The sequence below is a fragment of the Dendropsophus ebraccatus genome, chromosome 4 (genome assembly GCF_027789765.1).
Source record: "Dendropsophus ebraccatus isolate aDenEbr1 chromosome 4, aDenEbr1.pat, whole genome shotgun sequence".
NCBI lineage: Eukaryota > Metazoa > Chordata > Amphibia > Anura > Hylidae > Dendropsophus > Dendropsophus ebraccatus.
Window position 1 is genome coordinate 484,245 of NC_091457.1, and position 22,649 is coordinate 506,893.

Below are 22,649 nucleotides of genomic sequence, written 5' to 3' on the forward strand. Positions count from 1 at the left end.
AAGGTGTAGAGTAGCTGTAGTTGGGGTGTACTTGGGGTGTAAGGTGTACAGTAGCTGTAGTCAGGGTGTACCTGGGGTGTAAGGTGTACAGTAGTAGTCGGGGTCGCCATAGCACATTTTCTAACATACTGTACATTAAACTTGATGGTGTACCATATAACCCAGAAGCAACCCCCCCTCCTCCCCTATGGGGAGAACATATAGGAGACGACTCCATAGCTTCAGGTTCTCTCATTTTATTGTCAGCATTGTTCATTGTGATGTGGAAGCAACGTCATCTTCTGACTGTCATCTCTTCAAGTAAGTTTATCAGACAAGGTGAGAGTGCGGCACCAGCCCCACTGACGGCCTCCATAAGCTGAGAAGTGGCTCGCGACCAGCCCTGGGCAGACCATCCCTTTACCTGTCCCCGGCTCTCAGTGATGGAGTCCTCTTGCATCTCCTGCCTGACGGATGTTATACGTGAGGAATAAGATGGTATTCATGTCAGCAATGCCAGCTTCCTGTAGCGTTTAGACCAGGTGGCAGAAGTAGTCTGATCGGGGGTCAGTATGGAGGATGCACAGCACTGGTGAGGGCAGGGGTAGTGTGATTGGGGGTCAGTATGGAGGATGCACAGCACTGGTGAGGGCAGGGGTAGTGTGATCGGGGGTCAGTATGGAGGATGCACAGCACTGGTGAGGGCAGGGGTAGTGTGATCGGGGGCCAGTATGGAGGATGCACAGCACTGGTGAGGGCAGGGGTAGTGTGATCGGGGGTCAGTATGGAGGATGCACAGCACTGGTGAGGGCAGGGGTAGTGTGATCGGGGGTCCGTATGGAGGATGCACAGCACTGGTGAGGGCAGGGGTAGTGTGATCGGGGGTCAGTATGGAGGATGCACAGCACTGGTGAGGGCAGGGGTAGTGTGATCGGGGGTCAGTATGGAGGATGCACAGCACTGGTGAGGGCAGGGGTAGTGTGATCGGGGGTCAGTATGGAGGATGCAGAGCACTGGTGAGGGCAGGGGTAGTGTGATCGGGGGTCAGTATGGAGGATGCACAGCACTGGTGAGGGCAGGGGTAGTGTGATCGGGGGTCCGTATGGAGGATGCACAGCACTGGTGAGGGCAGGGGTAGTGTGATCGGGGGTCAGTATGGAGGATGCACAGCACTGGTGAGGGCAGGGGTAGTGTGATCGGGGGTCAGTATGGAGGATGCACAGCACTGGTGAGGGCAGGGGTAGTGTGATCGGGGGTCAGTATGGAGGATGCACAGCACTGGTGAGGGCAGGGGTAGTGTGATCGGGGGTCAGTATGGAGGATGCACAGCACTGGTGAGGGCAGGGGTAGTGTGATCGGGGGTCAGTATGGAGGATGCACAGCACTGGTGAGGGCAGGGGTAGTGTGATCGGGGGTCAGTATGGAGGATGCACAGCACTGGTGAGGGCAGGGGTAGTGTGATCGGGGGTCAGTATGGAGGATGCACAGCACTGGTGAGGGCAGGGGTAATGTGATTGGGGGTAGTATGAGCGGGCCAGGGAGTAGGTGACCTCAGAGCTGATGGTATGAGATGATGTTACACGTGATCCTATGTTCCCCATCTGGTATCAGTAACTGAGCGCTGCTCTGAGGTCCGCTCCTGCACAAGGACACTGCTATGAAGTTCTTGCATTTCTGACAACCTAATAAGACAGACCGGACCTTCCATGGCTGAGAGAAATGTCTTTTTGGCACTTTTCCTTGGCCGAGGACGGGAGTAGACTATAACTTTATACAGATGCGCCAAGCCCCCATCTTGTGGGTGCTCAGGACCACTGGCAGGAACAGTCCGTGGGCTCCTGGATGGAGTAGTTCACCCAGGTTGAGTTTCCACTGCAGTATAACTGGACGACTCTCCTCTGCAGCCCCAGCTCGCGGCAGCACTTACAGAAGCGGGCGTACGTGTTGATGTTGTAGTTGTAGATGCTGGCGGATGGACACTTCCCGTCACAGGACACGATGTTCACCTGCAGGGGTAGGGAGGATGGGTAAATACAGAAATCTGTCGGGTGGTCCCTTGGTTCAGAAGATCCCTTACCGGAGTGTTACTTCTGCAGTCGTTCTTCCGGATTGTCATCCGTACAGTGACTCTCTTACAGAATTTTCCATCTTCTTTGCCTGGAAAACAGAAGAGTAAAATAGTCTTCCGGGGCTATTTTGATTGGTCTTCACCATCTTATTCCTCTGTGCTACCCCTCTAATGGATGGATCTAGAACCACTCTATGTACAGATTATGGACTGTATCTGGACACCACACATGCTCATACCTGTGCTCTCCAGATGGATCTAGAACCCCTCTATGTACAGATTATGGACTGTATCTGGACACCACACATGCTCATACCTGTGCTCTCCAGATGGATCTAGAACCCCTCTATGTACAGACTATGGACTGTATCTGGACACCACGCATGCTCCATACCTGTGCTCTCCAGATGGATCTAGAACCACTCTATGTACAGATTATGGACTGTACCTGGACACCACGCATGCTCCATACCTGTGCTCTCCAGATGGATCTAGAACCCCTCTATGTACAGACTATGGACTGTATCTGGACACCACGCATGCTCCATACCTGTGCTCTCCAGATGGATCTAGAACCCCTCTATGTACAGACTATGGACTGTACCTGGACACCACACATGCTCATACCTGTGCTCTCCAGATGGATCTAGAACCACTCTATGTACAGAGTATGGACTGTACCTGGACACCACACATGCTCCATACCTGTGCTCTCCAGATGGATCTATAACCCCTCTATGTACAGACTATGGACTGTATCTGGACACCACGCATGCTCCATACCTGTGCTCTCCAGATGGATCTAGAACCCCTCTATGTACAGACTATGGACTGTATCTGGACACCACGCATGCTCCATACCTGTGCTCTCCAGATGGATCTAGAACCACTCTATGTACAGACTATGGACTGTACCTGGACACCACGCATGCTCCATACCTGTGCTCTCCAGATGGATCTAGAACCACTCTATGTACAGACTATGGACTGTACCTGGACACCACGCATGCTCCATACCTGTGCTCTCCAGATGGATCTAGAACCCCTCTATGTACAGACTATGGACTGTATCTGGACACCACGCATGCTCCATACCTGTGCTCTCCAGATGGATCTAGAACCCCTCTATGTACAGACTATGGACTGTACCTGGACACCACACATGCTCCATACCTGTGCTCTCCAGATGGATCTAGAACCCCTCTATGTACAGACTATGGACTGTATCTGGACACCACGCATGCTCCATACCTGTGCTCTCCAGATGGATCTATAACCCCTCTATGTACAGACTATGGACTGTACCTGGACACCACACATGCTCCATACCTGTGCTCTCCAGATGGATCTAGAACCCCTCTATGTACAGACTATGGACTGTATCTGGACACCACGCATGCTCCATACCTGTGCTCTCCAGATGGATCTATAACCCCTCTATGTACAGACTATGGACTGTATCTGGACACCACGCATGCTCCATACCTGTGCTCTCCAGATGGATCTAGAACCCCTCTATGTACAGACTATGGACTGTATCTGGACACCACGCATGCTCCATACCTGTGCTCTCCAGATGGATCTAGAACCACTCTATGTACAGACTATGGACTGTATCTGGACACCACGCATGTTCCATACCTGTGCTCTCCAGATGGATCTAGAACCACTCTATGTACAGACTATGGACTGTACCTGGACACCACACATGCTCCATACCTGTGCTCTCCAGATGGATCTAGAACCACTCTATGTACAGACTATGGACTGTACCTGGACACCACACATGCTCCATACCTGTGCTCTCCAGATGGATCTAGAACCCCTCTATGTACAGACTATGGACTGTACCTGGACACCACGCATGCTCCATACCTGTGCTCTCCAGATGGATCTAGAACCCCTCTATGTACAGACTATGGACTGTATCTGGACACCACACATGCTCCATACCTGTGCTCTCCAGATGGATCTAGAACCACTCTATGTACAGACTATGGACTGTACCTGGACACCACACATGCTCCATACCTGTGCTCTCCAGATGGATCTAGAACCACTCTATGTACAGACTATGGACTGTACCTGGACACCACACATGCTCCATACCTGTGCTCTCCAGATGGATCTAGAACCCCTCTATGTACAGACTATGGACTGTACCTGGACACCACGCATGCTCCATACCTGTGCTCTCCAGATGGATCTAGAACCCCTCTATGTACAGACTATGGACTGTATCTGGACACCACACATGCTCCATACCTGTGCTCTCCAGATGGATCTATAACCACTCTATGTACAGACTATGGACTGTACCTGGACACCACGCATGCTCCATACCTGTGCTCTCCAGATGGATCTAGAACCACTCTATGTACAGAGTATGGACTGTATCTGGACACCACGCATGCTCCATACCTGTGCTCTCCAGATGGATCTAGAACATTGACCACTCTACATATAGACAGCAAGGATGGCTGAGGGCCTGAAGAAGATGCCTGACCAGACCTGCTCAGACTACAGCCTTTACTTACACGTTTTACAGCATCCGTCTAAGAATGACACCACATATCCACCCATCTGGAAGAGAAGAAGCGGATTAGAAAAGGTGAAGTGACTGAGGGAGGAGAGAGCCCATCTAAATCCGCAGGCTACACTGGGAGTGACAGAACTGAAGCCCCAGTGGTCCCTTGGCCGATGTCGGCTCTAAGGGCCCTATTCCACCGGACTTCACCGGACCGCATTTCAAACGAACGAATATCGTTTCGATTTGAACGATTTAACGATAAACGACCGAATGAGAAAACGTTAATCGCTTTATTATGCCCCTATTCCACCGGTCGTTAAGAGGAGCAAGCGAGCGCTCTCAGCGCTCGTTTGCTCCTCGTTCCCCGCTCGCTGCCGCCGCTATTCAGTGCGGCAGCAGCGAGCGGGTGAGTGCGGGAGGGGCGGCGGGGAGCTGCGGGGGGGCTGCCCGGGTGATCGCTGATTGTCCGGGCAGCCCATAGGATACAGCAGCATCTGCTGCCGATGTTCCAATTCAACGGAGCGCCGGCTGCAGATCGTTGCTGTATCAGTCGCTTGTTTTTCAACATGTTGAAAAACAAGCGTCTGCAACGATCAGCCGACATGAACGATGTTGGCTGATCGTTGCACTCTATTCCACGGGATGATTATCGTTCGTAGCGGCCGATATCGGCCGAATACGAACGACATTCGTTCCGTGGAATAGGGCCTTAAGACCTGGACCTATTTTTATTGTTGCTCGTTCGCAAAACGTTCACAAATCGTTCGCATTGAATAAGACATCGTTCAGTCATTCGCAGTAGACGCAAACGCAATAGCGAAGAAATAGCGAAGAAAAAACGATTGCAAATACGATTATCGTTCCATGGAAATAAGTGAACGTTTTAAGGTCTTTTGCAATAGCAGTCGTTTGAGATTGTTAATCGTTAACGATTATGCGAGAGATAGAGCCCTATTCCACCGGAGGATTAAGTCTGGGATGGAGTAGCCATTTACTGACCAGGGTCCAAGTGCTCCATGCCATTAAAAGGAAACAATCATCAATGTCAACCAGGTCCTAATGAACTCTCTGGGGCCCTCTAATAGTGGATGAGCCGTCTCTATTACTGTGCGGATAGAGGGAAGGGGGGGGGGGGGCAGCAGCCCACCCGCCACACTGTGACTCAATATGGGTTTACATGAAACCACGTAATGAGCGAGCATGAAGAATCGATGTACGCATCTGAGGCCCATGTTCTACGGTTCACATTACTTATGATGGTTTCCACTTAATGTAACACTGGGGGTGGGAGGAACCAGTGCAGAAGAACATGATCTACTCTGCTGCAGCTGTGCGGTCAGGGGAGAGCTGGCAGCTGGCGGACATCTATTAATACAATGGTGTGGACCCCTGATGCGGCACAGGATATGAATGTAGTGAGGATGCCGTACCTGGACCAGCTCTGCCCTGATGGATGAGAAGAATATACCAGAACCCCCCCTCCCCCCCCCCCCCCCCCCCCCCCAAACACCCAGACGCCTCCCCTGCCAAATCTCCAGCCCCGCCACCAGCATAACAGAAGGCGCCCACTAGATCTACAATAGAACAAGCAGCGGATTAAGGAGCAAACACTGACCTTGATACACTCAGTCTCATTAAATGGGGGGCAGCTGACGGCAGAAGTGACTAACACTGGTCCTACGGGGGTGTTTGTGCAGTCATATCTGACACACTTAGAAATCCAGGTAGAACCGGGCTATATAAAAAGTGAAAAACACATGATGCACAAAATGTCAAGACGAGAGTCAACAAGACAGAAGAGCAATAGGCTGCCCAGGATCCAGTAACCAAGTAATACAGGAGAGTGGTCAGTCCTGGGGCTGCCATCTACAAGACCCAGAGAAAGATGGCCAGATTATAGAGGTCACTGCATCAAGAGAAAAGACCAAGAGAGAGGACCACAGAAGAGACAGACATCAAGAGAGAGGACCCCAGAGGAGATGGGTCCCAAGAGAGAGGACCACAGAGGAGATGGATCCCAAGAGAGAGGACCACAGAGGAGATGGATCCCAAGAGAGAGGACCACAGAGGAGATGGATCCCAAGAGAGAGGACCACAGAAGAGACAGACATCAAGAGAGAGGACCACAGAGGAGATGGATCCCAAGAGAGAGGACCACAGAGGAGATGGATCCCAAGAGAGAGGACCACAAAAGAGACAGACATCAAGAGAGAGGACCACAGAGGAGATGGATCCCAAGAGAGCGGACCACAAAGGAGATGGATCCCAAATGAGAGGACCACAAAAGAGACAGGCATCAAGAGAGAGGACCACAGAGGAGATGGATCCCAAGAGAGAGGACCACAGAGGAGATGGATATCAAGAGAGAGGACCACAGAGGAGATGGATCCCAAGAGAGAGGACCACAAAAGAGACAAGACATCAAGAGAGAGGACCACAGAGGAGATGGATCCCAAGAGAGAGGACCACAAAAGAGACAAGACATCAAGAGAGAGGACCACAGAGGAGATGGATCCCAAGAGAGAGGACCACAAAAGAGACAGACATCAAGAGAGAGGACCACAGAGGAGATGGATCCCAAGAGAGAGGACCACAGAGGAGTTGGATCCCAAGAGAGAGGACCACAGAGGAGATGGATCCCAAGAGAGAGGACCACAAAAGAGACAGACATCAAGAGAGAGGACCACAGAGGAAATGGATCCCAAGAGGGAGGACCACAGAGGATACAGACCCCAAGAGAGGGAGGGGTTTGTCTCCTCTTTAGTCCTATCTCTTGGGGTCTGTCTCTTCTTTGGTTCTCTCTCTTGGGGTCTGTATCCTCTGTGATCTTCCCTCTTGGGGTCTGTCTCCTCTGTGATCAGTCTCTTCTGTGGTCCTCCCTCTTGGGATCCATCTCCTCTGTGGTCCTCTCTCTTAGGGGTTTGTCTCCTCTTTAGTCCCCTCTGAGAGAGGACCACAGAGGAGACAGACACCAAGACAGAGAGGACTAAAGAGGAGACAAACCCCTGTCTTGGTGTCTGTCTCCTCTGTGGTCCTCTCTCTTGAGGGTTTGTCTCCTCTTTATTCCTCTCTGTCTTGGTGTCAGACCCCAAGAGAGAGGACCACAGAGGAGATGAATCCCAAGAGAGAGGACCACAGAAGAGACAGACCCCAAGAGGGAGGACCACAGAGGAGATGAATCCCAAGGGAGAGGACCACAGAAGAGACAGACCCCAAGAGGGAGGACCACAGAGGAGATGGTTCTCAAGAGAGAGGACCACAGAGGAGATGGATCCCAAGAGAGAGGACCACAGAGGAGATGGATCCCAAGAGAGAGGACAACAGAGGAGACAGACATATGTGTCCATATATCTACTCATGGGGCCAACATCACGAGATATATCTATTCACAGGGCTGACTTCATGGGATGTGTCAAGATATTTTCTCATGTGGTCGATGTCACAAGACATGTCTATATATGTACCCACAGAACCGACGTCACAAGACATATATATATATATATATATATATATATATATATATATATATATATATATATATATATATATATATATATATGTACCCATAGGACAGACGTCACAAGATGTGTCTATATATTTACCCACAGGGGCATTGTTACATGACGTGTCCATATATTTTCTCACAGGGGAAGTGCACCAGGTTCAGGAGAAGACCAAAACAGAGGACATGAAAAGAAAAGTGACCTCAGAGGAGGAGTGCACCAGGATTGGAGAGTGACCTCAGAGGAGGAGTGCACCAGGATTGGAGAGTGACCTCAGAGGAGGAGTGCACCAGAACTAGGGAGTCACCTCATAAGAGGAAATGCATCACAGCCAGACAGTCACATCATGGGTGGAAGTGCGCCTGAACAAGGGGGTGACCTCAGAGGGAGAAGTGCACCAGGGAGTGACCCCAGAGGGAGAAGTGTCACAGAACCAGAGAGTGACCTCAGAGGGAGAAGTGCACCAGGGAGTGACCTCAGAGGGAGAAGTGCACCAGGACCAGGGAGTGACCTCAGAGGGAGAAGTGCACCAGGACCAGGGAGTGACCTCAGAGGGAGAGTTGCACCAGGAAGTGACCTCAGAGGGAGAAGTGTGCCAGGACCAGGGAGTGACCTCAGAGGGAGAAGTGCACCAGGACCAGGGAGTGACCTCAGAGGGAGAAGTGTGACAGGACCAGGGAGTGACCTCAGAGGGAGAAGTGCACCAGGACCAGGGAGTGACCTCAGAGGGAGAAGTGTACCAGGACCAGGGAGTGACCTCAGAGGGAGAAGTGTACCAGGACCAGGGAGTGACCTCAGAGGGAGAAGTGTGACAGGACCAGGGAGTGACCTTAGAGGGAGAAGTGTGACAGGACCAGGGAGTGACCTCAGAGGGAGAAGTGCACCAGGACCAGGGAGTGACCTCAGAGGGAGAAGTGTACCAGGACCAGGGAGTGACCTCAGAGGGAGAAGTGTGACAGGACCAGGGAGTGACCTCAGAGGGAGAAGTGGGACAGGACCAGGGAGTGACCTCAGAGGGAGAAGTGCGCCAGGGAGTGACCTTAGAGGGAGAAGTGTGCCAGGGAGTGACCTCAGAGGGAGAAGTGCACCAGGACCAGGGAGTGACCTCAGAGGGAGAAGTGCACCAGGACCAGGGAGTGACCTCAGAGGGAGAAGTGTACCAGGACCAGGGAGTGACCTCAGAGGGAGAAGTGTGACAGGACCAGGGAGTGACCTCAGAGGGAGAAGTGGGACAGGACCAGGGAGTGACCTCAGAGGGAGAAGTGCGCCAGGGAGTGACCTTAGAGGGAGAAGTGTGCCAGGGAGTGACCTCAGAGGGAGAAGTGCACCAGGACCAGGGAGTGACCTCAGAGGGAGAAGTGCACCAGGACCAGGGAGTGACCTCAGAGGGAGAAGTGTGACAGGACCAGGGAGTGACCTCAGAGGGAGAAGTGTGACAGGACCAGGGAGTGACCTCAGAGGTGGAAGTACACCAGGAAGTGACCTCAGAGGTGGAAGTGCACCAGGAAGTGACCTCAGAGGTGGAAGTGCACCAGGAAGTGACCTCAGAGGTGGAAGTGTACCAGGAAGTGACCTCAGAGGGAGAAGTGCACCAGGACCAGGGAGTGACCTCAGAGGGAGAAGTGTGCCAGGACCAGGGAGTGACCTCAGAGGGAGAAGTGTGACAGGACCAGGGAGTGACCTCAGAGGGAGAAGTGTGACAGGACCAGGGAGTGACCTCAGAGGGAGAAGTGCACCAGGACCAGGGAGTGACCTCAGAGGGAGAAGTGCGACAGGACCAGGGAGTGACCTCAGAGGGAGAAGTGTGACAGGACCAGGGAGTGACCTCAGAGGTGGAAGTACACCAGGAAGTGACCTCAGAGGTGGAAGTGCACCAGGAAGTGACCTCAGAGGTGGAAGTGCACCAGGAAGTGACCTCAGAGGTGGAAGTGTACCAGGAAGTGACCTCAGAGGGAGAAGTGCACCAGGACCAGGGAGTGACCTCAGAGGGAGAAGTGTGCCAGGACCAGGAAGTGACCTCAGAGGGAGAAGTGTGACAGGGAGTGACCTTAGAGGGAGAAGTGTGCCAGGACCAGGGAGTGACCTCAGAGGGAGAAGTGTGACAGGACCAGGGAGTGACCTCAGAGGGAGAAGTGTGACAGGACCAGGGAGTGACCTCAGAGGGAGAAGTGTGACAGGACCAGGGAGTGACCTCAGAGGGAGAAGTGCGCCAGGACCAGGGAGTGACCTCAGAGGGAGAAGTGTGACAGGACCAGGGAGTGACCTCAGAGGTGGAAGTACACCAGGAAGTGACCTCAGAGGTGGAAGTGCACCAGGAAGGGACCTCAGAGGTGGAAGTGCACCAGGAAGTGACCTCAGAGGTGGAAGTGTACCAGGAAGTGACCTCAGAGGGAGAAGTGCACCAGGACCAGGGAGTGACCTCAGAGGGAGAAGTGTGCCAGGACCAGGGAGTGACCTCAGAGGGAGAAGTGTGACAGGACCAGGGAGTGACCTCAGAGGGAGAAGTGTGACAGGACCAGGGAGTGACCTCAGAGGGAGAAGTGCACCAGGACCAGGGAGTGACCTCAGAGGGAGAAGTGCGACAGGACCAGGGAGTGACCTCAGAGGGAGAAGTGTGACAGGACCAGGGAGTGACCTCAGAGGTGGAAGTACACCAGGAAGTGACCTCAGAGGTGGAAGTGCACCAGGAAGTGACCTCAGAGGTGGAAGTGCACCAGGAAGTGACCTCAGAGGTGGAAGTGTACCAGGAAGTGACCTCAGAGGGAGAAGTGCACCAGGACCAGGGAGTGACCTCAGAGGGAGAAGTGTGCCAGGACCAGGAAGTGACCTCAGAGGGAGAAGTGTGACAGGGAGTGACCTTAGAGGGAGAAGTGTGCCAGGACCAGGGAGTGACCTCAGAGGGAGAAGTGTGACAGGACCAGGGAGTGACCTCAGAGGGAGAAGTGTGACAGGACCAGGGAGTGACCTCAGAGGGAGAAGTGTGACAGGACCAGGGAGTGACCTCAGAGGGAGAAGTGCGCCAGGACCAGGGAGTGACCTCAGAGGGAGAAGTGTGACAGGACCAGGGAGTGACCTCAGAGGTGGAAGTACACCAGGAAGTGACCTCAGAGGTGGAAGTGCACCAGGAAGTGACCTCAGAGGTGGAAGTGCACCAGGAAGTGACCTCAGAGGTGGAAGTGTACCAGGAAGTGACCTCAGAGGGAGAAGTGCACCAGGACCAGGGAGTGACCTCAGAGGGAGAAGTGTGACAGGGAGTGACCTTAGAGGGAGAAGTGTGCCAGGACCAGGGAGTGACCTCAGAGGGAGAAGTGTGACAGGACCAGGGAGTGACCTCAGAGGGAGAAGTGTGACAGGACCAGGGAGTGACCTCAGAGGGAGAAGTGTGACAGGACCAGGGAGTGACCTCAGAGGGAGAAGTGCGCCAGGACCAGGGAGTGACCTCAGAGGGAGAAGTGTGACAGGACCAGGGAGTGACCTCAGAGGGAGAAGTGTGACAGGACCAGGAAGTGACCTCAGAGGGAGAAGTGTGACAGGACCAGGGAGTGACCTCAGAGGGAGAAGTGCGCCAGGACCAGGGAGTGACCTCAGAGGGAGAAGTGTGACAGGACCAGGGAGTGACCTCAGAGGGAGAAGTGTACCAGGACCAGGGAGTAACCTCAGAGGGAGAAGTGTGACAGGACCAGGGAGTGACCTCAGAGGGAGAAGTGCGCCAGGACCAGGGAGTGACCTCAGAGGGAGAAGTGTGACAGGACCAGGGAGTGACCTCAGAGGGAGAAGTGCACCAGGACCAGGGAGTGACCTCAGAGGGAGAAGTGTACCAGGACCAGGGAGTAACCTCAGAGGGAGAAGTGTGACAGGACCAGGAAGTGACCTCAGAGGGAGAAGTGTACCAGGACCAGGGAGTAACCTCAGAGGGAGAAGTGCGCCAGGACCAGGGAGTGACCTCAGAGGGAGAAGTGCACCAGGGAGTGACCTCAGAGGGAGAAGTGTGACAGGACCAGGGAGTGACCTCAGAGGGAGAAGTGCACCAGGAAGTGACCTCAGAGGTGGAAGTGCACCAGAAAGTGACCTCAGAGGTGGAAGTGCACCAGGATTTCACAATGATCTCAGAAAGTCACAACCAGATCAGACATTTCACCAGAGGGTCACCAGGTCAGCTAAGGGACATACTGTATGTACTAATAAAGGTTGCTGCCGCTCAGTCCCCGGCCTAATCCTGTATGTTTCACTTATGGCATTAAAACATGATCCTCGGTACTAACCAGTGCGCCCTGAGAACAGCCCACAACCCCCCTAACAAGTGCCACATCACCGGGTAATCCTCCTTTATTTCTAGCAGGGCTGTGATCCCCCTACCCACATGTGATTGGTATGGTCCATACTATACTCACCCTGTGAGTGAGGATTGTACCATTCAGTGTGGTCTGGACACAGGACACGTTCCGGCAGCGTCCGCAGCACTGTGTCACATCTGATGGCGGCTCATACAGCTGATTCTGGAAAAGACGAGAGAATCTTCACCGATCCGCCACCTCCCCACTATATCCAATAAGCTGTGTTATATACAACTGCATAGCTGTCCACACTACAATGTATACACAGTCTATACACCATACACTCCTCTATATACAGTCTATACACCATACTCTCCTCTATATACAGTCTATACACCATACTCTCCTCTATACACCATATTCCAATCTATATACAGTCTATACACCATACTCTCCTCTATACACCATATTCCAATCTATATACAGTATATATGTAGTGACCTGGTTCGGGCCCCTGAACCTTTATTGCACCTGAGTAAGGTAACTCCCTCAGGTTCACACAAGTGGGATCAGGTATCCACATCAGTTAGTGTTTTTCCCACTAGGTGTCACTAGAGTGTCTGTTGTTCACTAAGGGTTAAGACTAAGGGTTAACAATTGTGAGTCACATGTTCTTGAACCACTGACAGGTGCAGGTGCTTTCCCTCCTTGGCCATGATTAAGGGTTATACCCGAAACGCGCCGGCGCAATTTTTATCACTTATTTTTTATTTATGTTTCAATAAATTTTCTACATTTTATTGGAGCTGTGGGATCCATTTCTATTTTTTCTATATTACTTTGCCGGGATCGGGCCCGAGTATTCTCCACGTGCTCCTTCCTGGGACGCTGATGACCAGCATTATGGGGGTGAGCTGACAAACTTGCTCTGTTGTGAATGAGCTTTCCCTCCTTTCTTCACCCTATTGTCTGCTCTCTTTCTCTCTACACACACAGCCCACCACCAATCACAGGCAGGGTTAGACGGATCCCTGGAGGAATGACTTAGTCCCTGGTGGGAGGAGTTAGTAGTCTGTATTCAGTGTGAGTGGGTGCAACACAAACAGGTCCCTGCTGAAGCCAAGCCAGGACCTCTGACAGGGACACAACCCAGCAAGCTACAGATGTTCCTTATGAGTAACACAACCACAATGCAGTGCTAAGGAAGTACCAAGGGAAGAGAGGCTGCACAGGGATCACCTTGTCCACGCCAGGAACCTCTCTAAACGTGCAGGGCAGCTACCTCAGCAGTCGCAGGAACTGACCCCAGTGGAACAAAACTACGGAAAGTCTAGGGATTCCACTGTGCAGTGCCGGACGACTGGGAAGTCTCGGGAGTCTGCTTAGCCCAGATAACTAGGTCTGGGGCTCGTACTACCCTGACAGGACAGGTAGCCCTCAACAAGGGGGGAGAGGGCGGTCAGATTCAGAGTCTATACGTGAGTACGAGTGTTCTCTATATATCTCTTCTACACACCTACAACTGTCCCAGGCTGAGTACACTTCTACATTGGACAAGGCACCCTCAGGCACCCCCTCTACTTGTGCGCCCGCACCCATAAACACCTGTACACTTAGGTTAATCTTTCTTGATGTGCGGCTGCGATGCCAAACTGTCCAGGGTGGGTTCTACACCAATCCAGGCTACCGTAACAAGTGCCCAAGTGACCCTAGACCCACTTAGCTACCGTACCAGCTGACCTGGCAGAGAGGCCAAACCTCTCCTCCTCAGGCCTGCTACACCAAACTCTCCTCTATATACAGTCTATACACCATACGCTCCTTTATATACAGTCTATACACCATACTCTCCTCTATATACAGTCTATACACCATACTCCCCTCTATATACAGTCTATATGCCATATGCTCCTCTATATATCGCCTATACACCATATGCTCCTCTATATACAATCTATACCCCGTACACACTGCTGTACTCACCACTTCACAAATGGCAGCACAGTTCAGGGAGGAGACATTGATCATGTGATACTTAGTGATGGGGTCGATGGCTGCCGTACAGTGGGTGGAGTAACACATCCCCTCAGACGTGTGCTGGACCACAGTCTGCCCCGGGCGAAGGACGCCATGATCTTTACTGACGCACACGGTGTCCTTTACTGCAAGAGAGAGATCTGTTTACAGCTTACAGCTCATTTCCAGGATGTCACAGGTTTTGTTATAGAAAGTTTACAGCTAGTTTACAGGGTGACCATGTAACAGACTGTTTACAATGTTTACAGGATTTCTTGGAACGTGTAATGGGCTCCGTTTACATCCTTTGGTCAAGATAACTTTATAGATCATTTGCAGGATGGTTTAGTACCAGTTATAGGCTTAAATTGCAGCTCATTTACAGGATGGGCTCAGGCAGTGTAAAAGGCTTTGTTTATAGCTTGTTTACAGGCTCAGGCTGTGTAACAGGCTCAATTTACAGGATTGCTCAAGACAAGTTCAAGACAAGGCTCAGTTTACAGCTCTTTTGCAGGATGGCTCAGGCCATGTAATAGGCAGTGTAAGAGGCTCAGTTTACAGCTCATAAGGTGGCTTAGATCGTGTAATAGGCTCTGTTTACAGCCCAGGAGGGCTCAGGACATTATAGACTCTGTTTACAGTTAATTTACAAGATTTCTCAGGTCGTGTTAGGACATGTAATAGGCACAGTTTACAGTTTGTTTACAGGGTTGCTTAGGACGTGTTATAGGCTCAGTTTACAGGATGACCTGAGTAGTGAAAGAGGCTCAGTTTACATCTTGTTGACAGGGTGCCTTGGGACATAATATTGGTCCAGTTTACAGATTGTTTACATGATAGCTTGCACTGTGTAATAGGGTTATTTTGCAGCTTGTTTACAGGATGGCTCAGGACCAGTTATAGGCTCAATGTACAGCTCATTTACAGGATGACTCAGGTAGTGTTATAGGCTCAGTTTACAGCTTGTTTACAGGATGGCTCAGTACCAGTTAAACTTCAGAAGAAAGGGATGCCAACAGCATCCACGATGAAACAGGTGTATTTATTCACACATCAGGGTACACAAAAAATTGCAACGTTTCGGCTTACTGGCCTTTGTCAAGCATACAATGGCCAGTAGGCCGAAACGTTGCATTCTTCTGTGTACCCTGTTGTGAATAAACACACCTGTTTCATTGTGGATGCTAGTTTAGAGCTTGTTTACAGTACATTTAAAGGATGGTTCAGGTCATGTAATAGGCTCAGTTCACATCTTCTTTACAGGATGGCTCAGGCCGTGTAATAGGCTCTGTTAACACCTCGGCACAAGGCAGTGTAATAGCTTCAGTTTATAGCTCATTTACAAGGTGTCTTGGATCATGTAATAGGCTTAGTTTATAGCCTGTTACCAGGATGACTAGAGACGTTATAGACTAAGTTTACCGTTCACTTACAGGATGGCTCAGGCCGTGTTAGGAAGCATAATAGTTTACAGTTTGTTTACAGGGTGTCTCAGGACGTGTATTGACTCAGTTTACAAGATGGCCTGAGTAATGATGAAGGCTCACTTTACATCTTGTTGATAGGGTGGCTTGGGCCATGATATAGGTTCAGTTTACAGATTGTTTACAGGATAGCTTGCACCGTGTAATAGTTTGCAGCTTGTTGGCTTGGGACCAGTTATAGGCTCAATGTACAGCTCATTTACAGGATGGCTCAGGCAATGTTATAGCCATGAAATGTTGAGATTTCTTTGACATATTGTAATTATTGATGGTAAATTTTGGTGGATACATTCAGCTAGAGATGGCGGAAACGGGGCACATGGATGACTGGGAGCCCAGTGCGGCACTCACATTGCATGGTGGAAACAGGGCACATGGATGACTGGGAGCCCAGTGCGGCACTCACATTGCATGGTGGAAACAGGGCACATGGATGACTGGGAGCCCAGTGCGGCACTCACATTGCATGGTGGAAACAGGGCACATGGATGACTGGGAGCCCAGTGCGGCACTCACCAGTCCTCTCTTTTATTTCAGTTTACCATCTACAAGCTGTGCAGGTAAGGAGCGTTTTCAGGCTGACTATGGGTGAGTGCTGCCTCTCTGTGTGTCAGCACCATCTGGCAGTAGTTTCTGGCAGGATGAATGGAACCCTGATATTAGGCACTGACCACTAGTTCTGCCTTCAGGTTGTTTGTCCTGTGGTGGTGAGTGCTGATGCCGCCATCTCCACCTTCTCGCTGATGCAGCCTAATAACTGCACCAAGTATACCCGCTCTGAGGAGGTGACGCACCTGTGTACACAGACATGCACCACATGGCGGCTAGGATCTAAGGAAGACCTCTCACTGACCTCCCCATCACTTACCACATCTATAGATTGTACAGTTACAGGGGTTTCCGGCAGCGGTCAATAATTCTGCATCACGCTCCAACTTCTCTCCCTGGAATAGAAAAAAAAGAAGTGACATCTGCCAGAAAAATACCATTGCTCCTCCCTTTCCACCACCACTACCAAAACTACCACCATCACCAAAACAACCATCACCATTACCAAAGCTACTACTAAAACTACGACCATTACTACCGAAACTACCACCATCACCATTACCAAAGCTACTACCAAAACTACCACCATCACTCCCGAAACTACCACCATCACCAAAACAACCATCACCATTACCAAAGCTACTACTAAAATTACGACCATTACTACCGAAACTACCACCATCACCAAAACAACCATCACCATTACCAAAGCTACTACTAAAACTACGACCATTACTACCGAAACTACCACCATCACCATTACCAAAGCTACTACCAAAACTACCACCATCACTCCCGAAACTACCACCATCACCAAAACAACCATCACCATTACCAAAGCTACTACTAAAATTACGACCATTACTACCGAAACTACCACCATCACCAAAACAACCATTACCATTACCAAAGCTACTACTAAAACTACGACCATTACTACCGAAACTACCACCATCACCATTACCAAAGCTACTACCAAAACTACCACCATCACTCCCGAAACTACCACCATCACCAAAACAACCATCACCATTACCAAAGCTACTACTAAAATTACGACCATTACTACCGAAACTACCACCATCACCAAAACAACCATCACCATTACCAAAGCTACTACTAAAACTACGACCATTACTACCGAAACTACCACCATCACCATTACCAAAGCTACTACCAAAACTACCACCATCACTCCCGAAACTACCACCATCACCAAAACAACCATCACCATTACCAAAGCTACTACCAAAACTACCACCATTACTACCGAAACTACCACCATCACCATTACCAAAGCTACTACCAAAACAACCACCATTACTACCGAAACTACCACCATCACCAAAACAACCATCACCATTACCAAAGCTACTACCAAAACTACCACCATGACTACCGAAAACTACCACCATTACTACCAAAACTACCACCATCACCAAAACAACCATCACCATTACCAAAGCTACTACCAAAACTACCACCATTACTACCGAAACTACCACCATCACCATTACCAAAGCTACTACCAAAACAACCACCATTACTACCGAAACTACCACCATCACCAAAACAACCATCACCATTACCAAAGCTACTACCAAAACTACCACCATGACTACCGAAAACTACCACCATTACTACCAAAACTACCACCATCACCAAAACAACCATCACCATTACCAAAGCTACTACCAAAACTACCACCATTACTACCGAAACTACCACCATCACCATTACCAAAGCTACTACCAAAACAACCACCATTACTACCGAAACTACCACCATCACCAAAACAACCATCACCATTACCAAAGCTACTACCAAAACTACCACCATGACTACCGAAAACTACCACCATTACTACCAAAACTACCACCATCACCAAAACAACCATCACCATTACCAAAGCTACTACCAAAACTACCACCATTACTACCGAAAACTACCACCATCACCATTACCAAAGCTACTACCAAAACAACCACCATTACTACCGAAACTACCACCATCACCAAAGCTACTACCAAAACTACCACCATCACCAAAACAACCATCACCATTACCAAAGCTACCACCATTACTACCGAAACTACCACCATCACCATTACCAAAGCTACTACCAAAACTACCAACATCACCAAAACAACCATCACCATAGCTATGACCAAAATTACCATCACTACCAAAACTACTAACACGATCACCAAAACTACCACCATCACTACCGAAACTACCACCACCATTGCCAGAACTACCATCACCACTACTAAAACAACCATCAACAAAGCTACTACCAAAATTATCATGATAACCAAAACTACCATCACTACCAAAATTATAACAATCACCACACACAAGAACTGCACTCACCACATCACATTTCGGCTTATTGATCTTGTCACAGGAACATTCTGCAGAAAAAAAATACAGCACTAGTTATAGCCACAGGGGGCAGTATTATAGTAGTATATTCCTGTATATAGGAGCAGTATTATAGTAGTTATATTCCTGTATATAGGGGGCAGTATTATAGTAGTATATCCCTGTATATAGGAGCAGTATTATAGTAGTTATATTCCTGTATATAGGAGGCAGTATTATAGTAGTATATCCCTGTATATAGGAGCAGTATTATAGTAGTATATCCCTGTATATAGGAGCAGTATTATAGTAGTATATTCCTGTATATAGGAGCAGTATTATAGTAGTATATTCCTGTATATAGGGGGCAGTATTATAGTAGTTATATTCCTGTATATAGGAGGCAGTATTATAGTAGTTATATCCCTGTATATAGGAGCAGTATTATAGTAGTATATTCCTGTATATAGGAGCAGTATTATAGTAGTATATCCCTGTATATAGGGAGCAGTATTATAGTAGTTATATTCCTGTATATAGGAGGCAGTATTATAGTAGTTATATTCCTGTATATAGGAGCAGTATTATAGTAGTTATATTCCTGTATATAGGGAGCAGTATTATAGTAGTATATTCCTGTATATAGGAGCAGTATTATAGTAGTATATCCCTGTATATAGGAGCAGTATTATAGTAGTTATATCCCTGTATATAGGAGCAGTATTATAGTAGTTATATCCCTGTATATAGGAGCAGTATTATAGTAGTTATATCCCTGTATATAGGGAGCAGTATTATAGTAGTTATATTCCTGTATATAGGAGCAGTATTATAGTAGTATATCCCTGTATATAGGAGCGGTATTATAGTAGTTATATTCCTGTATATAGGAGCAGTATTATAGTAGTATATTCCTGTATATAGGAGCAGCATTATAGTAGTTATATTCCTGTATATAGGAGCAGTATTATAGTAGTTATATCCCTGTATATAGGAGCAGTATTATAGTAGTTATATCCCTGTATATAGGGGGCAGTATTATAGTAGTTATATTCCTGTATATAGGGGGCAGTATTATAGTAGTTATATTCCTGTATATATGGGCAGTATTATAGTAGTTATATTCCTGTATATAGGGAGCAGTATTATAGTAGTTATATTCCTGGATATAGGAGCAGTATTATAGTAGTAATATTCCTGTATATAGGAGCAGTATTATAGTAGTATATTTCTGTATATAGGAGCAGTATTATAGTAGTTATATCCCTGTATATAGGAACAGTATTATAGTAGTATATTCCTGTATATAGGAGCAGTATTATAGTAGTATATTCCTGTATATAGGAGCAGTATTATAGTAGTATATTCCTGTATATAGGAGCAGTAGTATAGTAGTATATTCCTGTATATAGGAGCAGTATTATAGTAGTATATTCCTGTATATAGGAGCAGTATTATAGTAGTATATTCCTGTATATAGGAGCAGTAGTATAGTAGTATATTCCTGTATATAGGAGCAGTATTATAGTAGTATATTCCTGTATATAGGAGCAGTAGTATAGTAGTATATTCCTGTATATAGGAGCAGTATTATAGTAGTTATATCCCTGTATATAGGAGCAGTATTATAGTAGTTATATCCCTGTATATAGGAGCAGTATTATAGTAGTTATATTCCTGTATATAGTGGCAGTATTATAGTAGTTATATTCCTGTATATAGGAGCAGTATTATAGTAGTATATTCCTGTATATAGGAGCAGTATTATAGTAGTTATATTCCTGTATATAGGAGCAGTATTATAGTAGTTATATCCCTGTATATAGGAGCAGTATTATAGTAGTATATTCCTGTATATAGGGGGCAGTATTATAGTAGTTATATTCCTGTATATAGGGGGCAGTATTATAGTAGTTATATTCCTGTATATATGGGCAGTATTATAGTAGTTATATTCCTGTATATAGGGGGCAGTATTATAGTAGTTATATTCCTGTATATATGGGCAGTATTATAGTAGTTATATTCCTGTATATAGGGGGCAGTATTATAGTAGTTATATTCCTGTATATAGGGGGCAGTATTATAGTGGTTATATTCCTGTATATAGGAGCAGTATTATAGTAGTTATATCCCTGTATATAGGAGCAGTATTATAGTGGTTATATTCCTGTATATAGGAGCAGTATTATAGTAGTTATATTCCTGTATATAGGGGCAGTATTATAGTAGTATATTCCTGTATATAGGAGCAGTATTATAGTAGTTATATTCCTGTATATAGGGGAGCAGTATTATAGTAGTATATTCCTGTATATAGGAGCAGTATTATAGTAGTTATATTCATGTATATATAGGAGCAGTATTATAGTAGTATATTCCTGTATATAGGAGCAGTATTATAGTAGTTATATCCCTGTATATAGGGAGCAGTATTATAGTAGTTATATTCCTGTATATAGGAGCAGTATTATAGTAGTTATATCCCTGTATATAGGAGCAGTATTATAGTAGTTATATCCCTGTATATATAGGAGCAGTATTATAGTAGTATATTCCTGTATATAGGAGCAGTATTATAGTAGTTATAGTCCTGTATATAGGAGCAGTATTATAGTAGTTATATCCCTGTATATAGGAGCAGTATTATAGTAGTTATATTCCTGTATATATAGGAGCAGTATTATAGTAGTATATTCCTGTATATAGGAGCAGTATTATAGTAGTTATAGTCCTGTATATAGGAGCAGTATTATAGTAGTTATAGTCCTGTATATAGGGGCAGTATTATAATAGTTATATTCCTGTATATAGGGGGCAGTATTATAGTAGTTATATCCCTGTATATAGGAGCAGTATTATAGTAGTTATATCCCTGTATATAGGGGGCAGTATTATAGTAGTATATTCCTGTATATAGGAGCAGTATTATAGTAGTTATAGTCCTGTATATAGGAGCAGTATTATAGTAGTTATAGTCCTGTATATAGGGGCAGTATTATAATAGTTATATTCCTGTATATAGGGGGCAGTATTATAGTAGTTATATCCCTGTATATAGGAGCAGTATTATAGTAGTTATATCCCTGTATATAGGGGGCAGTATTATAGTAGTATATCCCTGTATATATGTAGCAGTATTATAGTAGTATATCCCTGTATATAGGGGGCAGTATTATAGTAGTATATTCCTGTATATAGGAGCAGTACTATAGTAGTATATCCCTGTATATAGGAGCAGTATTATAGTAGTTATATCCCTGTATATAGGGGGCAGTATTATAGTAGTATATCCCTGTATATAGGGAGCAGTATTATAGTAGTTATATCCCTGTATATAGGGGGCAGTATTATAGTAGTATATTCCTGTATATAGGAGCAGTATTATAGTAGTTATAGTCCTGTATATAGGAGCAGTATTATAATAGTTATATTCCTGTATATAGTATATATATAACTTTTATTGGATGTGTTGACTATATGACTATTTGGGTTAATGTAGTGTAGATTGGTTTGATGTTACTTATTCCAGCACTGTGACTATTTGCAGCGTCCTAGGTCTTTACCGCACGTCTTGTAGGGGCAGCAGCTCTTTGAGGTCCACAGCTCCACTCCCGACATTCCCAGGTCACAAGTGATATCAGGACATCTGGCCACATCGCACACTGGAGGGGAGGACAACATGTTACAGAGTAAATCCCATCATCATCCTATGAGAGAGCAGCAGGAGTTTGACAGGTAGCAGGGATGGCAGGCGCAGGGTGGGTAGGTACGGCACTGGCAGGTGGGGCAACATCTGTCAGTGGCTAGCAGGGTAAGTACGTACCGAACTCGTAGGTGGGGCAGCATCTCTGGGTGGCGGAATGGGGTGGGTAGGTACGG

At 47.5% G+C, this 22,649-nt stretch overlaps 1 protein-coding gene across 1 annotated transcript in view; it reads right to left on the reverse strand.

Annotated features, from left to right (window-relative positions):
- Window positions 1-234: 234 nt before the first annotated feature.
- OTOG (otogelin) overlaps window positions 235-22,649 on the reverse strand; it is a 230,428-nt gene continuing 208,013 nt past the window's right edge. The window contains exons 48-56 of the mRNA XM_069967756.1: window positions 22,334-22,432; window positions 18,777-18,817; window positions 16,723-16,798; window positions 14,338-14,516; window positions 12,472-12,576; window positions 6,193-6,312; window positions 4,585-4,630; window positions 2,057-2,136; window positions 235-1,985 (exon numbers count right to left, since the gene is read on the reverse strand). Coding sequence (XP_069823857.1) covers window positions 1,785-1,985; window positions 2,057-2,136; window positions 4,585-4,630; window positions 6,193-6,312; window positions 12,472-12,576; window positions 14,338-14,516; window positions 16,723-16,798; window positions 18,777-18,817; window positions 22,334-22,432 — 947 coding nt within the window. The 3' untranslated portion in view covers window positions 235-1,784. The remainder of the gene's footprint in view (window positions 1,986-2,056; window positions 2,137-4,584; window positions 4,631-6,192; window positions 6,313-12,471; window positions 12,577-14,337; window positions 14,517-16,722; window positions 16,799-18,776; window positions 18,818-22,333; window positions 22,433-22,649) is intronic.